Genomic DNA, 15,399 nt, shown 5'->3' with positions numbered 1-15,399 from the left:
GCAGCCAGTTAGTGGATTTATGAGACGTAAAATGTGATTTCAACCACTTAGGAGAATAAATTCTGATACACCTGATGGTAGAAAGGCAGAGGAGGAAGGAATAGAGGATGAAGGTGTGAAAAAAGGAGGATGGAGAGAATAAAGGGGCAGATATAGAAGGGGGGGAATAGAGGTAAGGGAGGGGAGGATGAAGCAAAGGACGCAGAGGAGAGAGAGAGAGAGAGAGATGGAGGAAAACAGATGATGTGAGGGGGGAGGAGGAGGAGGGAGGAGGAGCAGAGGGGAGGCAGGCAGTCAGTCTGTTCGGAGGAATCAGCAGCAGGAGGACAATGTACCCGCTCCAGCACGGATCCTAACGGGCACCGGGCTGCTTCAACAAACTGGAAGATCAGGTATGACTGCCGGGGATAAGCAGAGAACCTCTCGGTCTTGCACGGGATTTTTTTTGTTGTTTAAATTTACCTGCGTTCAAATCAGTGTGTGGGAGAGGAGAGGCTGCAGGAAGGAAGGAAGCGACGCAGCGCAGCAGACAGCCCGGCCAGCAGGGCCTGGTAGCCGCCTGCCTCCGGGTTCCAACCCCGGCCAGTGACACCCACCAACACCCCGCACTCACAACTCTGTGCTGCTGAAATCGGAGTGTTTGCTGGATTTAAGCGAAAGAAAACGCGCCGCGGTCACTTTTTTTGTCCTCCACAGAAAAGCGTCACGCCGAACTCCTTTGCGAAAATCTCTAAATTTAGCTCAGCGTCGTTGCCAGCAGGGGTGACCACCTCCGATTAAAGCAGCTGGGGTTTCTATGAATTCCTGGAAGTCTTTAGTCGGATTCGGCGCATGGGTGATTCATTAAAGCTCGCTTAATTTAAAATGTAATCCAATCATCAAGTGTGAGTAACAGCGCGGGTCGCTTTCCGCTCCGGTGGAAGAAGAGTGCGGGGACAACGCGCTACGCACAAATGATAGTTGTCATTTACCTGTTGGCAAAGCTCCTCTGGATATTACACGAACGCCGAATTAATTAGTGATAAGAAATGAGTCTCGTTAAGTGTCAAATCTTTTTGAGTGACGCCAAGTACTTCATAGAAAAGCAGCACCGTTGATAAACAGACAGTTTTCGGATGGGAGTCCGGAGCGTGCAGCATATGTCGGATGTGCCAACAAAGCCTCTCTCTAGCTAGCCAATAGCAGCTCTGCCAGAATGAACCTTTGCACTAGGCCAGGCCTGGGAGTCTCCTCTACAGATGCAGGGATTGTGGTGTGAATAGACGGACTCATTGTGTTTTAATATAATGTGCCTTCTGTTAAAAAACTGTGTGACGCACGTAGACATGCAGGGATACAGAGATGCTGTGCAGCCATGGACGACTTATTACTCATGTCTGAACGGGCAGCACATCACCATGCCAGCTCCAAAACATCCACACCAGTGACTGCAGTGTCTGTCTCACAGATTGTGTTGACCATATTGAACACACACACACACACACACACACACACACACACACACACACACACACACACACATACACTCACACACACACACACAGCTCCAGTCCTCTATGTTACACTGGATCATCACACAAGGTCATTTTTGCCATATGAACCAAGCAAACACTCTGCCTGCCTCTCTGTGTGTGTTTGTGGTGTAGCCTGTATTTAGTGAAGGGAGGAGGCGTTCAGGGACCTCCCATAAATAGATTAGAAGTCAATAGTCATTTGCCTCCATATGCTGAGGATGATTGGTGCAGGCAGGCGGTGGTTTGTGCTGCATTGTTTGTTATTTTAGATCGTATTGACCCGAGTGAAACGGTGTGTGTGTGTGAGTGTAACGCTCGTAGGAGGAGGATGGGAGCTCTATTTGGAAGGTTTGGGTAAATACAGTACACTGAAATGGAGATTAGACAGCTCAGAGGGACAGCAGTATTCAGGACTGAGAGCAAATCTTACAGGTCCGAATCAACTATGAAAATGTCCCGGAGCAGGAAAAACCAAAAGCGCAGTAGTTTTGGGAGTGAGAATCCAGACTGAATGACAGGAAGCGGCCCCAAACCACAAGGGAGCAGGGCTCGGCAGATGAAGCGTTCTTAGAAAGACGAGCTGTATTTAGTCACTTCTTCTCCGCTGGTAGCGCCACCGCTGCAGAAGACACGGAAAAGCCCACCCATGTCACGCTGAGATGTTGTCAAGGTTTAGCTCCACGCCTGTGTGGTGCATTCTGGAGGTTTGTGTCATCAGAGAGACCAGAAGCCACTGCTTCATCTTAACAATAACAGGAAAGAGGCCTGTAGCTGTAATAGCTCTGTGTGTGTGTGTGTGTGTGTGTGTGTGTGTGTGTGTGTGTGTGTGTGTGTGTGTGTGTGTGTGTGTGTGTGTGTGTGTGTGTGTGTTTCTTTAGACAAGGTTGCTTTCTTTACGCTGGGTTTTGCTCACTTGGCTTCACATGATCGCTATGTGAGAATCTACTATTTGGCAAGATGGTGTCACAAGACTGTGGTTGCAGTGTGTGTGTTTGTGTGTGTTTGTCCCCCGTGGTCAGCAGTGCCATCTGGAGTCAGTGTGGAAGCAGACAGCTCTGGAAAAAGCCTTTCCTATTATCCAATTCATTGTCAATTAACCTGCAGATCAATTTTTGACACTAAAATGACACTAAATCAGGGGTGTCAAACTCATTTTAGTTCAGGGGCCACACTCAGCCCAATTTGATCTCAAGTGACCAGTAAAATCACAGAATAGCTTATAAATAACCACAACTCCACATTTTCCCTTTGTTTTAGTGCAAAAAAGTACATTCTGAAAATGTCCACATTTAAGGGATTGTCTTTTACAACATTACAACTTACAGATCACAGAGTGTCTACAAAGGAACACAACATTTAGTATAGTACAGTTATCTGAAGTCAATGATCTAGTATTTTGCTTTATGATCAAAATGACAAACCCCCCCCAACAAAAACAAGACAAAATATTACACAAATGAGACAAAATGAGAAACAAAATGACAAAAAATGAGACAAACAACAGGAAACAAAACAAAAAAAGAGACAAGAACTTGGACAAAAAAAATGGACAAATGACAAAAAATGACAAAGCAAGAAAGAAAATGACAAAAAATAGACTAACAACACAAACGAGACAAAAAAAAGCACAAAACGGATTAGGCCCGTGGGCGCATGTTTGACACCCTTGCACTAAACAGTAAAGAAAAACTGTTGTTTCTCCTCATAGGTGTCCAGAATCCAAGGTTATTCAGCTTATTTTCATTTGCGAGTCATCAAAGTTGCACATTTTTGGCATTCTTACTTTAAAAATTGATAATTTAATCGTCTAAAAAGTTGCAAATTTATTTTCTGTCGTGCTGTGAATCAATTAACCGACCTCTGTCATAGTTTAGTTTGTTTCACAAGTTTTATCTCCCTAACAACAGTTTCATTCTGTAGAACACAACATCCCCGTCAACGTCGGGTTCGCCAGCGTTGCCATGACAAAAGATGTCAGCTTTCAGATAAACAGCAACATTATCCAACTTGTTTTATTCACTTTTCACTGCATGTCGCTGCATGTTGTTGCAAAGTGTTTGGACTAGCAGCGGCTGAGCATGAGGTGAGTTTTTATGGGTCAAACCTTAGTAGCAGCTGAGAATAAAATTAAAATTAACCCTGTGAGACCCAAATATAGGGGAAAAAAATAAACAAAAACAAACAAACAAACAAACAAACAAACAAAAAAAAAAATATATATATATATACACACACCCAAATATAGAAAAAAATTGCAATAAAATAAACCAAAAAAATAATAATAGTAATAATGATGATAATGATAATATATAAAGCCAAAAATAGAAGAAAGTGAGCAAAAAAAGCCCAAAAAGAATATATATGTATATAAAAAACATATAGAAAAAAATTGCAAAAGCATAAGATAAACAAAATATATGTATAAACACAAATATAAAAACATTAGGAAAAAATAAAGTAATTATATTAATATATAAACTAAAATAAGGAAGAAAATGAGCAAAAAACAAAAAGGAAAAAATATATATAAAAGTAAATGTAGAAGAAAATTAACAAAAACAAATAAAATATAAAATGTGTGTATATATATATATATATATATATATATATATATATATATATATATATATATATATATAAAATAGAAAATAATATTGAAAAAATAAAACTGATATATTTCTGCAACAGTGGGTTTTACAGGGTTGAGATTAAAATGAAAATAAATGAAAGCAGAAATGATTAGTGAAGCTGCAGAGCATTAATCTGCAACTACTTTGATAATCAGTTGTAATTTTTCAAGCAAAAACCCCTGACTCTCTCTAGTTCCTGTTATTTGTACAGAATCGATAGGGAGGGTCTAAGGGAGAATTGCATTCTGGGAAATGTAGGCTTCAGTGTTTTTGAAGCTCGATCTGAACCGTGAGTCTCTCATCTTTATTTAATTGCTGGAGTCCTTTTGGTTTGCTTATAATGAAGTTTTTTTTTTTGTTTTTGTTTTTTTTTTATAAACTGCTCTGCTGAATTTTCACCAGAAACGCGACCACAGATCTCGCTGTTTTTTGGGGCAACTTGTGGTGACCTCTAAGTTTCAGCCAAACCAAACACACCCTTAATTAACAATGACATCACCCCATGCTGCTCTGTGTGGGCATCATCTGAGGCTCTGAATCTGTGGAAAATCTGACTTTTGTGTTGTAAATGAGCTAACAAAGAATCATGTAGACTCAAAAGAGGCAAATTACATACAAAGGCTGTCGGACTGCAGATTGTTCTGCGTTGCTGAAGTAATGGAAGTGCTTGTCATATTGTCGTGACAATGCAACTTCAATGACAGCATCTTCACACCTCAGCTGTGAAGATTCACACGGATCCCACAGAGTCTGTTGGACAAATGAGACATGTCTCTGGCTCTGTCAACGTTAGATTAGGTAATCATCTGACTCGCAGAACCTTTTTATTTTTCGTGTCATTTTTGAAGTGGTGGATAGCTGCATCCTTGTTTTATTCATGATGTTATGTGGTACGTAGCCCTCTCTGCTGTGGAGCTCTGCCTGCCAGAGATCAGCTGGTGGATGTTGTTTTGTTGATGCCGATTGCTGCAGATGGAGCTCTTTATTTGTTTGGTTGTTTTGGTTGTCACTGCTAAGGATTCACTGCAGCTTTTCCAGGAGAAGTAACGAAATTAATGGAATAGTTGGACATTTTTTACCCTACTCTTATTCGCCTTTTTGTTTTTGCCAAAGTTAGACAAGAAAATTGATACCATTCTTACATTTCTATGGTAAACATGAATCTTTAATTCTTATACTGGTTAGCTTAGCTTAGCACAAACACTGGAATCTGAGAGAAACTGTTAGCCTCGCTCAACTTTGATGCTCACTTAAGATTATGCAACCGCTGTTCACACGGTGGCATGTTTACATACTTTGAACTTTAACTGAGAACTCAATAAAATGTGAGGTCGGTTTTATGAGCAGTTCATAAAATTCATCATGTTGCAACTCATTTATTTGCAAAAACAGCAGCTTTTTACTTCTATCTGAAGGATTCTGTCCGTACTGTCTCAGTATGTTGTTAACTATTATATTCACGCCCAGAGCAATAACTTAATGAAGCTACAGTCACTAACACATGCACACCAAAGCAGGAAGACATGAGCAGTTGTAGATACTGTTGTTTTTCTTAGTTAATTACTTTATTGAAAGACTTTATTTTCATTGGGACCGCTATAGCTAAATGTTTCTATAGTCGTCAACCATCAATGGTCCTCTCCATTAGTTGACCAAAAACTGTATTTCTGTGTTAGCTCATGTCTATTTTCACCCTGTTTTATTTATACAGGGAGCCAAATGAATAATTAACTTCGCTCTCATTGCTGTGGCTGAACTAGAAATCAAACCCAATGGAAACATCACTGTAGCAAAGATCTCACGGCACAAGATTCAAACGCAGCCAAGCGGCTAATTAGATGGCGATCATGAGAAAACACTTTGATATCTGGGGACTACGTGAATCTTCTGTATTCATACGCTGACGCTGCTGCAAAGTAAGTTTGGCATTCAGAGCGACAACAGGAAGACGCTGAGGACACGTGGGGTCGCAGCGCGTCATCGTTTTAATTGGATTATTTTGACAGCTCCTAGAGCGCCGTGGGGGTGTCATGAATTACACAGTGAAGCAGTTGTGATGCTGTTTGATGTCATGTTCAGCAGTAGGTCTGCTCATTTTCACCTGATTATTTTTGTCAGAGCTTGAGTGCTTAATTACATCTGTTCTACTGCAGGTATGATTGGTTCGAAAAATCTCCATATTCATTTACTACAGTATACCTTTATACTTCCACTGTACAAAACCAAAAGCTATTCAGTGTAAACTAGCAAATATTTACATTTGAGAAGCTGGCATCAGTTAATTTTTGGCATTATTGCGCGAAATCCTACTTTCATGTGACAAACTGAAGGCCAGCTAGAGTAGAAACATCTTTGATTTGAATCTGAATGTGGCTTTTTGTTGATTCCACTTTAATATTTGCTGTCACTAGCTTTACAAACGCTACAATTTCCATTTTTATTGGTCTGATAAAGAACTTCTCTGCCTGTTTGTGTTTGATCCAGGAGGTGAATGTCAAACAGCTCCAGGATGCTGCCCCCCTCCTCCCTGCTGACCTACTCTTCACCAGGGGGCATCTGACTTACCAAACATGATGAAGACTGAGCCCCCGTCAGCCACGGGGGGCAACGGGGCCTCCACTGAGGGCAGCGGGAGCTCCAATCTGCGGAGCCCCTCGCCCCACCGCAACGCCTACGAGGCCGGGCTGGCGGCGCTGAAGAAAGCCACCGATCATCTCAACAATGCTGCCAACGGAGGCGCCGAACCCGCCTCGAAACCAGCCCCCCTGCCCCGCCCGACGGGGAGGGGCAGGAAATACGGATCCAACGTCCACCGCATCAAGAACATGTTCATGCAGATGCAGTCGCCTGGTGATGAAGAGGACGGAGCCAAAATGATTGGTAAGAAAACCTACGGTGTTTTGTCGTTATGTGGAACTGGTTACGTGGAACTAGCTGGTGAGCGGAGCGGATGATTATGTCGTCACGCAGTGCTATAAGACGGCTTTGTTGACAGTCGCTGGTTGTACACCACCTTGGATTGTGCTACATTCGCTAACTTTTTACCCTTCATTATGGCTCCCAAATATAAGTCAGACTCTTCTGATGCTTTGAAGAAATGGAAAGCCGTCTCCATGAAAATTAGATATAATAAAACACTCTGAACAGGGCGAAACACCGACGTACATGGGTCAAGTTGTAAAAACAGTTCAATATATTGTAGCGACCCTCTGTGATGAATGAGTGAGACTTTATCTGGTTCTCTGCTGGTTTATTGAACCTTCACACAGGCTACTGTGGACCGTAGCCAACGCCAGAATAACTAGAAAAACCCCATAACTTAGCTCCAGAATTAGCCACCGTTCCCAGCTCTCTCTACTGCTGACTCTCAGCCAATCAGAGGTGAGCTAACTAAACATGGCACGTTCAGTGACATTAGGTAAATCTGGAACTGAACAATAAACATGAAACCTCAACGTCAGCAACATCAGTCCGTTACAATATTCTGTTATCTCCTAGTAAAATGATTCACACGTGTGAAAGTCGTTGGTATTCATGACTTTTCCAAAGAACTGATTGATGTTGTGATACACGTAATGGCTTTGTCTCCATTTTTGCCCTAGTCAGGCCAACTGACAACCAATAAGAGCAAACAAAACACATCTGAAATAAAACCAAAAGCTTAAAGGTGGAGTTTGTGATTCTAAGCAGATCTGTCGGCTCTCTGTTCTTTGTTCGTGCTGAAAAAAACATCCAGTGTTCACACACATCCCTTACTCTGTAAATGGGAAACAAAGTGGACTGAGCTGATTCAAAAACACTTTTCTAAGTCGTCCTGTGCAGGACGGGGGAGAAAGTGGAGGGCAGATGAAGGGGAAAGGAGGCGGTGAATGTGAGATTCACGGTAAATCTAACTAAATATTCTAACTGGCTAAATATTGACTGTCTTCCTCCATTATTGCAGGCTCAATTTTTAATTTGACCTTCTTCCATTTTTAAATTTCTCCTCTCCTTTATGTTTCAAACAAACCTTGTAAGATGATATTAAAATGGCAACACCATCCACACTGATACAATACAGACGAGGAGGATGAACTGCATTAGCCTGAAAACCCATTAAAATGAGAATTCTGTTTTTATTCCAGTTATTTTTTTTAAATTGACTTTCTGGTCTTTTGCAGGTAAGGACCAGGCAGTAAAACTGTCCCTGCCGAGAGCATCGAGCCTCAATGAGAACGTCGACCACAGCGCTCTGCTGAAAATGGGCGCCACCGTGTCAGAGAGGGTGAACCGCTTTGACTCTAAAGCAGGCAGGGAGGGAGGCTTCTCCAAACTCCAGGAGACCAGGAGGATCTTTGAGCAGCGGACTCTACAGGTCAGTAGTTCGACTTACTCATGTAGATTTTTATTTTACCCACTCGGCCCGACTGACTGGCTGTCTGCATCTCCTCCAGCAGGAGAAACAAGCCGCCACTAACCGCATCCTGCTGAAGAAGGAGCGGGCGTCGGGCTTTCAGGACAGCCGTCTAGACGTGGTGGCTCGCTTTAACGGATCCACCGAAGCTCTGGACCGGCTGGATGATCCCCCCGCTCCCCATCCCGCTGCTGTTCCCTCTGCTGCAGCTTCGGTCGGGCCCGGTGAGGCCGTCAGCCCCACTGTGAGCCAACTCAGTGCTGCGTTCGAGAAAGGCGAACTACAAAACAACCTCTACCTCCCCCAACGACGGTCAGCTCCTGCCTTGGCGCCAAAGCCCAAACCTCCAGCCAGAGCGGAGGCTGCTGAGAGGAAGGTGAGAAGAAAGTTAGTCGAATGAAAGTTCATAAACCAAAACCTATGAATAGGGCCTGACCGATATGGATTTTTTTGAGGCCGATGCCGATTCCGATATGTGGCAGAAAAAAATCCCGATAACTGATTAATCGGCTGATTAATCTAAAAACTATATAATGAATACAATAGCTTCTTTTTTGGTCCCTTAACGCTTCCAACAACAAAGATATGAATTACAGGCAGAACATTTTACTGTTTTACAATACTTTGTCCTTTAGCATTTGTTTTACAACAGAGAGGAATTTTCAAGTACAAAAACATGCAACAAAGCATTAAATCTCTGGGAAATTATATAAACTTAAAAACCAGAGACGCATTTCCCAGATGTTAAAACATGTCATCTTTGACAGAGTTGCCTTTTAAACATAGAATCACATCACTCCTCCTTAAATGCACCTTAACACGCAGCCAGCAGTGATGAACAGTTGTTCTGTACTCTCAAATATTTTGTACACTTATTTCTTTAAGCTGTTAGCGCGATGCTACATTGGTATAACTGCTACAAGGGAGTAATGTAAGCTAGGTTAGCACAACTTTAGCAATGCAATGTAAATGAAAAGCGTGACCGACGCGACGAAGCTCGTCATGACACACGGCAAAGACAGTTAAACTGAAACTGGAGACAGGTTGAGTCACTGTTGACGTCGTTGTAAACTTACCTGTCCGCTCAGCTCACTCCTGTAATGTTTCCTGGTCGTAGCTAACTCCTGGACGTTCCTGAGAAGACAGCGGTGAGGACTGAATAATGTCAATGTCAGATTTGTTCATACAGCACTTTTAAAGGCCTATGGCCCACCAAAGTGCTTTACAGTAAAATAAATCATCAACAATACAAGAATAATAAGAGCAAAACAGTAAAACAGTAAAATAAAACAGATAAAAGGTCCATTAGAGGTGACTCTGCTCAGCCAAAGGTCAGGGTGAACAAGTGGGTCTTAAGACGAGTTTTAAAAATGGAGAGGCTATTGGCAGACTGCACAGAGAGGGGTGATGTGTTCCTCAGCAGCAAAGGCTCGATCTCCTCTGGTTTTAATGAAAGATGGAGGAACATCCAGGACCATCTGGTCAGCTGACCTCAGGGCTCTGGAGGGTTGATGCACCTTAACGAGGTCAGATAAATATTCTGGGGCCAGTCCATTCAAAGACTTAAAAACAAATAAAAGAATCTAAAAATCAATCCTGAACCTAACCGGAAGCCAGTGAAGTGAGGAAAGCACCGGCGTTATGTGCTCACGTTTCTTTGTCCTGGTTAGGAGACGAGCTGGAGCTCAATGCCGACGTAGAGGGAGTTACAATAGTGGACAGGGAGGATAGAATATAGTCAGAGCTCCATGTATTGGACAAACGGCGCAAGGACATCATTCTGCGCAACTCCGGCACTTAACAGCATTTACTGTTTTATGAGAAATTAAGAATATATCAGCGTTTAATCACCAAAACTCTGGACGATGATGGTTATTTTTAAAAGGGCTGTAATCAATCAATTTAATCAGCCAGCAGATAAATCTGTTAGGCCCTACCAATGAACTTATTAAATGACTCTGACGTCTCTTTGTTTCTTTCTTCCAGACGAAGGTGTCCCCTCCAGGTAGGGAGGACCATGAGGAGGTAGCAGCAGGAGATGTGAGCTCTGAGACAGCAGAGCTATCAGAGGGGGCGGGTTCTCTTCAGAGGGGCGTAGGTGGACTGGTGGCAGGTGATGAGAAGGACAGGAATGGACAGTCAGGAGACCAGCTCTCCAACTCCTCCTACTCCTCATCATCCTCAGTGACCGTCACCTCCACCTCTACCTCATCAGAGGCCAAACCGGAGTCTGACGTTCAGCCGGCAGCGACCGAAGCGAGGGGCTCCAGTACAGCAGCTGCTCCTGAGCTGGAGGCTGGAGAGCAGGACGGCTCTACCGGGGGATCTGATCCTGGAGGAAGGTTAGTGCAGGCCGACGTTCATGCCTCCCTGGAAAACGGCGAGAAAGAGCCACCATCTTCCTCTCCATCCTCCGATGAGAAAGACGGAGACTCTGAAGGACGGGGCAAAGAGGAAGAGGAGGAGAACGACGAGGATGGCTCGAGGAAGGAGGATTACTCGGAGGGGGATCTGGTAGATATCAGCGCGTACAGCGGGCTTGGAGAGGAGGACTCTGGGGGAAGCCAGCTGGACGACGAGGACGATGAAGAAGAAGATGAGGAGGCGTATCAGCCGGAGACCAGTTGCTCCGAAATCGCGGGACTCCCCGAGGAAGAGGAGCCGCCGCCGCCTTGTAGGAAAATTCGTTTCAGCACTGAGCCAATCAAGGTGAGTGAGTTTTTGTTGGATTACCCTTTAAAATGTCTCCTTTCAAATGCTCACCATTTCACACATTACAAGACGTGTCCCCAACTTGTTGTGGAACAGCATAATTGGATTTGTCGCTTTGGAAGCCTCCCAACTGATGTCAGTACTCCCAGTTACATTGGATCCAGCTCACAGAGCTCATAAGAGGAACTCCTCGTTGAGACACTTCCTCTGTGTTGTCATCGTTTAGCCAAAGCTCTGTTCCTGTAGTTCCTTCAATCTTTGCGGTTTATTACACATTAACATATGAAACAATGTACAAGTAATGACTACTTAACCCCCCCTGAAGCCACATTTATACGCACTGTTGGCTCATTTTTCACTGTAATATGAAGTTGGAAACAGCACATGCATGGCTAGAATAAAGAAAACTCTCAAAAATGCCCTTGTGCGGTGTATGAAAGTCAGAAAGAATAATAAATAGTAATATAAAGCCATAAATCATAAAGAAAAAAGTAGATTTTCTTTGATTATTTATTTATTTTACAAAATATGAAAAGACTGAAATCAATACGAGTATCAATGGAAAAAGGGTTAGGGTTAGTATTTACTCTCAGATGTGCGTCACTTTGGATAAAAGTGTCTGCTAAATGAAACTGTAGAATTGTAGTCTCTTTCTAGTAACTCCTTCAGAGGTGTCTTGGTGGCCTCCCTAGTCTCTTTCTTGTTCAGTCTCTCAGTTTTTGAGGACATCCTGCTCTTGTCAGATTTATTTATCCTTCCATTTCTTAATGATGGATTTAACTGGGCTCCAAGACATATTTAAGACCTTGTAAATGTTCTTGTATCGTCCTGACTGATGCGTTTCAACAACATTTTCTCAGAGTTTCTTGGAGTGTTCTTTAGTCTTCATGGTGTAGTTCTGTCCAGGAAGACTGATCCACCAGAGACTGGACCTTCCAGATACAGGAGTCTTTATTTTACAATCTCTGAGACTCATTCACTGACCTCGGATGATCACCAGTTTCTGAATTTTGTGACTTCTAGCTTCTGCTGATGAGAGCTCCTTCTGTCAGTTTTTTTTTTGTCTTATGAGTTGTTTGTTCTTCCACTTTTAGATTTTGGTTTTCAGAAAAAAATCAAACCCACAGATCAGAGTAGAGTCGCACCCAACATTTTTCTAAGGACTCACAGGTGTCATCATGTCTGAAAAAATTGCTGCATTTCATCACATGATTTTTGTCATATCAGTGTTGGTCACAGCTGAGTCATTAATGGCTTTTTGGTTGAATCAAGAAATGCTGAGTTTTTAGCTTTTTATAGATTCTGTTTACAGCAAACACTTTTTGGGGGGTTGAATTTACAAACATGATGTGTACAATAAAGATATTCTTTCTGTTTTTACACTTGATGGTTCAGCTAAATGGTGTAATTTTAAAGATAATTAGTCTTTCGAAGTGGGTTTTGGGGTTGAGAGATTAATAATGTGAATGAACAGACGCTGCTTTTTTTGTCCTAAATTTTGGGCTAATTGTTGCCAAGGAGGAAAGACCATGAAGTTACCAGAATCAGTCAGATTTATCCTTACGTGATCAGTGAAGTTGACTTGATGGCTGCACTAAGCATCATCATAAACATTAGTGTTCATCTGCTGGAGATGGTGAACATCAGCAGCTGTTTGAACGAATGTTGAACAAATAAGCCGTTGACATTTTAACAAGCTTCAGGGCTCGACAGTTCTTCTTTTCCACAAAGCTGCACTAATCAATACTTTTACAGTATAATATTAGTTGATCAAATGATTATTTCTTATGAAGTCTGATTATCTTTCAGCTCCACAGTTCAAATCATCTCTACAGAGCATCTTAGCATCCAGCAGGCCTGCAGCTTTAACGTGTTGGTTTAGTCCCATTGCTATCATCAAACCTCGCAACCCCAAGTAGCTGTTTTCAATTAACAAGTACTCTTATGACCTGTTTAGCATCAACCACACAAAGACAACATGTGAGCAATTGGCTGGTAAAAAAGCAGATATTTTATCAATTGGTGGAGACCAAAAGGGAGCCAAAAGAACCATAAATGCTTATATTGTCTCATAAATCCAAGCAAGTTTTAGGTCTCAGGTTGTTCTGTGTTGATCTGTATTTTGGACTGTAGTTGTCTGATTAATATTTTGAACACAAGACACTTGGCTTCTGGAAAAATTATGTATGAAAAAGGAAGAAAACACCTCGTAAGTGCACCTTGAGTGTGTTCTGCTGTACAATAAACCCGCTAAACTTAAAGAGGAGAAATTAAGAAAGTGAGAGAAATATTGAAAAGACTCATTCACTTCTTCCTCCTTCAACATTACACTCACACACTCGGGCTGCTGAGGGGATTTTCTGCCTTTGATTTCGCCACACCATTTCCTGCTGACTGCAGCTCACACTGACTGCGCATGAGCGTATATCTTCGTTTAACACAAGCTCTTTTCTCTGCTGGAGAGCTGAGCTGGTTTCTACCACAACCTCGATCAACAGCAGTCAGCTGGTTGAGCTCTGTGCGTTATGAAGCAAGTCTGGACGTGCAGTGACAGAGCTGTCGCATTGACAACAACATACTTCCTGAATGAGGCAGAGAATTCGAGTAGCACACCACAGGGCGATAATATACCGTGTAACAAGAGAGATAAGAACAGGAAATAAGGGCGCAGTCTTGCATGTTGAGACAGAATTTAATGTTATTAGGAAGGACAGAGACCACATAATGGACAGCAAGGGTGAGGATCACTTTTCCTGCTCGGTCTTGTCCACATATGCGGGTGGTTGAAGGAGGAAAGTGTTTTATTCCAGGCCAGGCGTCAGGTCAAAAAGAAATTCTTTTCATTTTCTTGGACCTAGAAGCATTTAACTGCTGACCTCTTTCACCACAGTGCAGCTAAAAGTAGAGATGTGGCCTGAGGCAGTGTTGTTTACTACAAAGGTGACGGCTACAGTTCGCTGCCGGGCAAAAGGTGGTAAAGAGATGCAACAACCTTCACTCAGCTTCAGATATATACAGTTATGGAAAAAATGATTAGACCACCCTTGTTTTCTTCAATTTCTTGTTCATTTCAATGCCTGGTGCCACTAAAGGTATATAACCTGAAGAATACAATGAACACAACAAAAATGCAGCTGATTCCATAATACTTTATGTCCTATTTGACATGTTTAAGCTTCATTGTATTCCAGGGTATATAAGAGGCCATTTCACATCATAAGCAGCGCTGCACATGCAAAGTCCTAGACTGGTTTCCTGCTGACATTCAAGCTGTAGCACAACTCAGAAGTTGTCAGCTCTCAAATAATGCCTAAAACTAAAGAATTATGTGAAGCCACAGAGGCAGACATCTTGGCACTGCTGGAAACCGGCATGAGTGAGAGACAGGTAGCGAAAAAATTAAACTCTTATGAGCTATTTTTGTTATCATTATATTTGTCTAAACAAATATACCTTTAGTTGTACCAGGAATTAAAATGAACAAGAAATTGAAGAAAACAAGGTATATGACTGTATATTTTTGTTTAATAGAAACACACAGGTAAAGCATGGCAACTGTACAAATGTGATCTTTTTCTAACCACCATCCTGCTGTCAACACCTAGTTTTGCAGTTAAAAACATTTAATGTCAAATTTCAACATTTAACAGAGATTTATTAGAGATAAAGTGCGAGAAGTGGTTGTTAAACATTTCAGTGACAATGATTGCTGGCTTCTGCTTTCAAACCAGCTTTTCAAAGGCACACTGCGTTCTGCTGCCTCCCCCATCTCCTTATCGGTTTCATCTCTACAGAGTGTTCTGTCACTGTGAACAGGATTCAGTAGCCTGTCACATTTTAAACTTAGATTTTGAACATTTTAATGGGATTGAAGTTAATTAGCGTGTGTGGGCTGTTTCCATTTCCTCTGCAGCTTTTTGACGTTATGAAGATACTGTTTCACTGCAAACTGAAGTTCTTAGCAGTGATTTTTTCACTAAACAACCTGAAGTGAAACTGCTTTCAGAGTTTATAGAGCTATGAAGGCAGCAAATCATTGTTGCTGCTGTTTCTTCTTCTTCCTCTTCCTGGTTGAGTTTGACAAAAACAATAATATGCCACATTGCTGCCACCGTCTGTTTTGTCTTCGATATGGCAGAGTTTTGTTCCA

General features: G+C 42.2%; 1 protein-coding gene across 2 annotated transcripts in view; it reads left to right on the top strand.

The window, feature by feature from the left end:
- Positions 1-237: 237 nt before the first annotated feature.
- LOC111568466 (neurabin-2-like) overlaps positions 238-15,399 on the top strand; it is a 41,035-nt gene continuing 25,873 nt past the window's right edge. The window contains exons 1-5 of one of the 2 annotated variants that reach the window (XM_023270135.3): positions 238-392; positions 6,629-7,024; positions 8,305-8,498; positions 8,581-8,913; positions 10,524-11,246. In XM_023270135.3, the coding sequence (XP_023125903.1) occupies positions 6,715-7,024; positions 8,305-8,498; positions 8,581-8,913; positions 10,524-11,246 (1,560 nt within the window). In that variant the 5' untranslated portion in view covers positions 238-392; positions 6,629-6,714. Of the gene's footprint in view, positions 393-6,628; positions 7,025-8,304; positions 8,499-8,577; positions 8,914-10,523; positions 11,247-15,399 lie in introns of both variants that reach the window. The other variant, XM_023270134.3, reaches the window with a different exon arrangement.

The sequence above is a fragment of the Amphiprion ocellaris genome, chromosome 19 (assembly GCF_022539595.1).
Source record: "Amphiprion ocellaris isolate individual 3 ecotype Okinawa chromosome 19, ASM2253959v1, whole genome shotgun sequence".
Classification (NCBI taxonomy): domain Eukaryota; kingdom Metazoa; phylum Chordata; class Actinopteri; family Pomacentridae; genus Amphiprion; species Amphiprion ocellaris.
The sequence above is the reverse complement of the archived record's forward strand: the minus strand, read 5'-3'. Positions and strand labels throughout refer to the sequence as shown.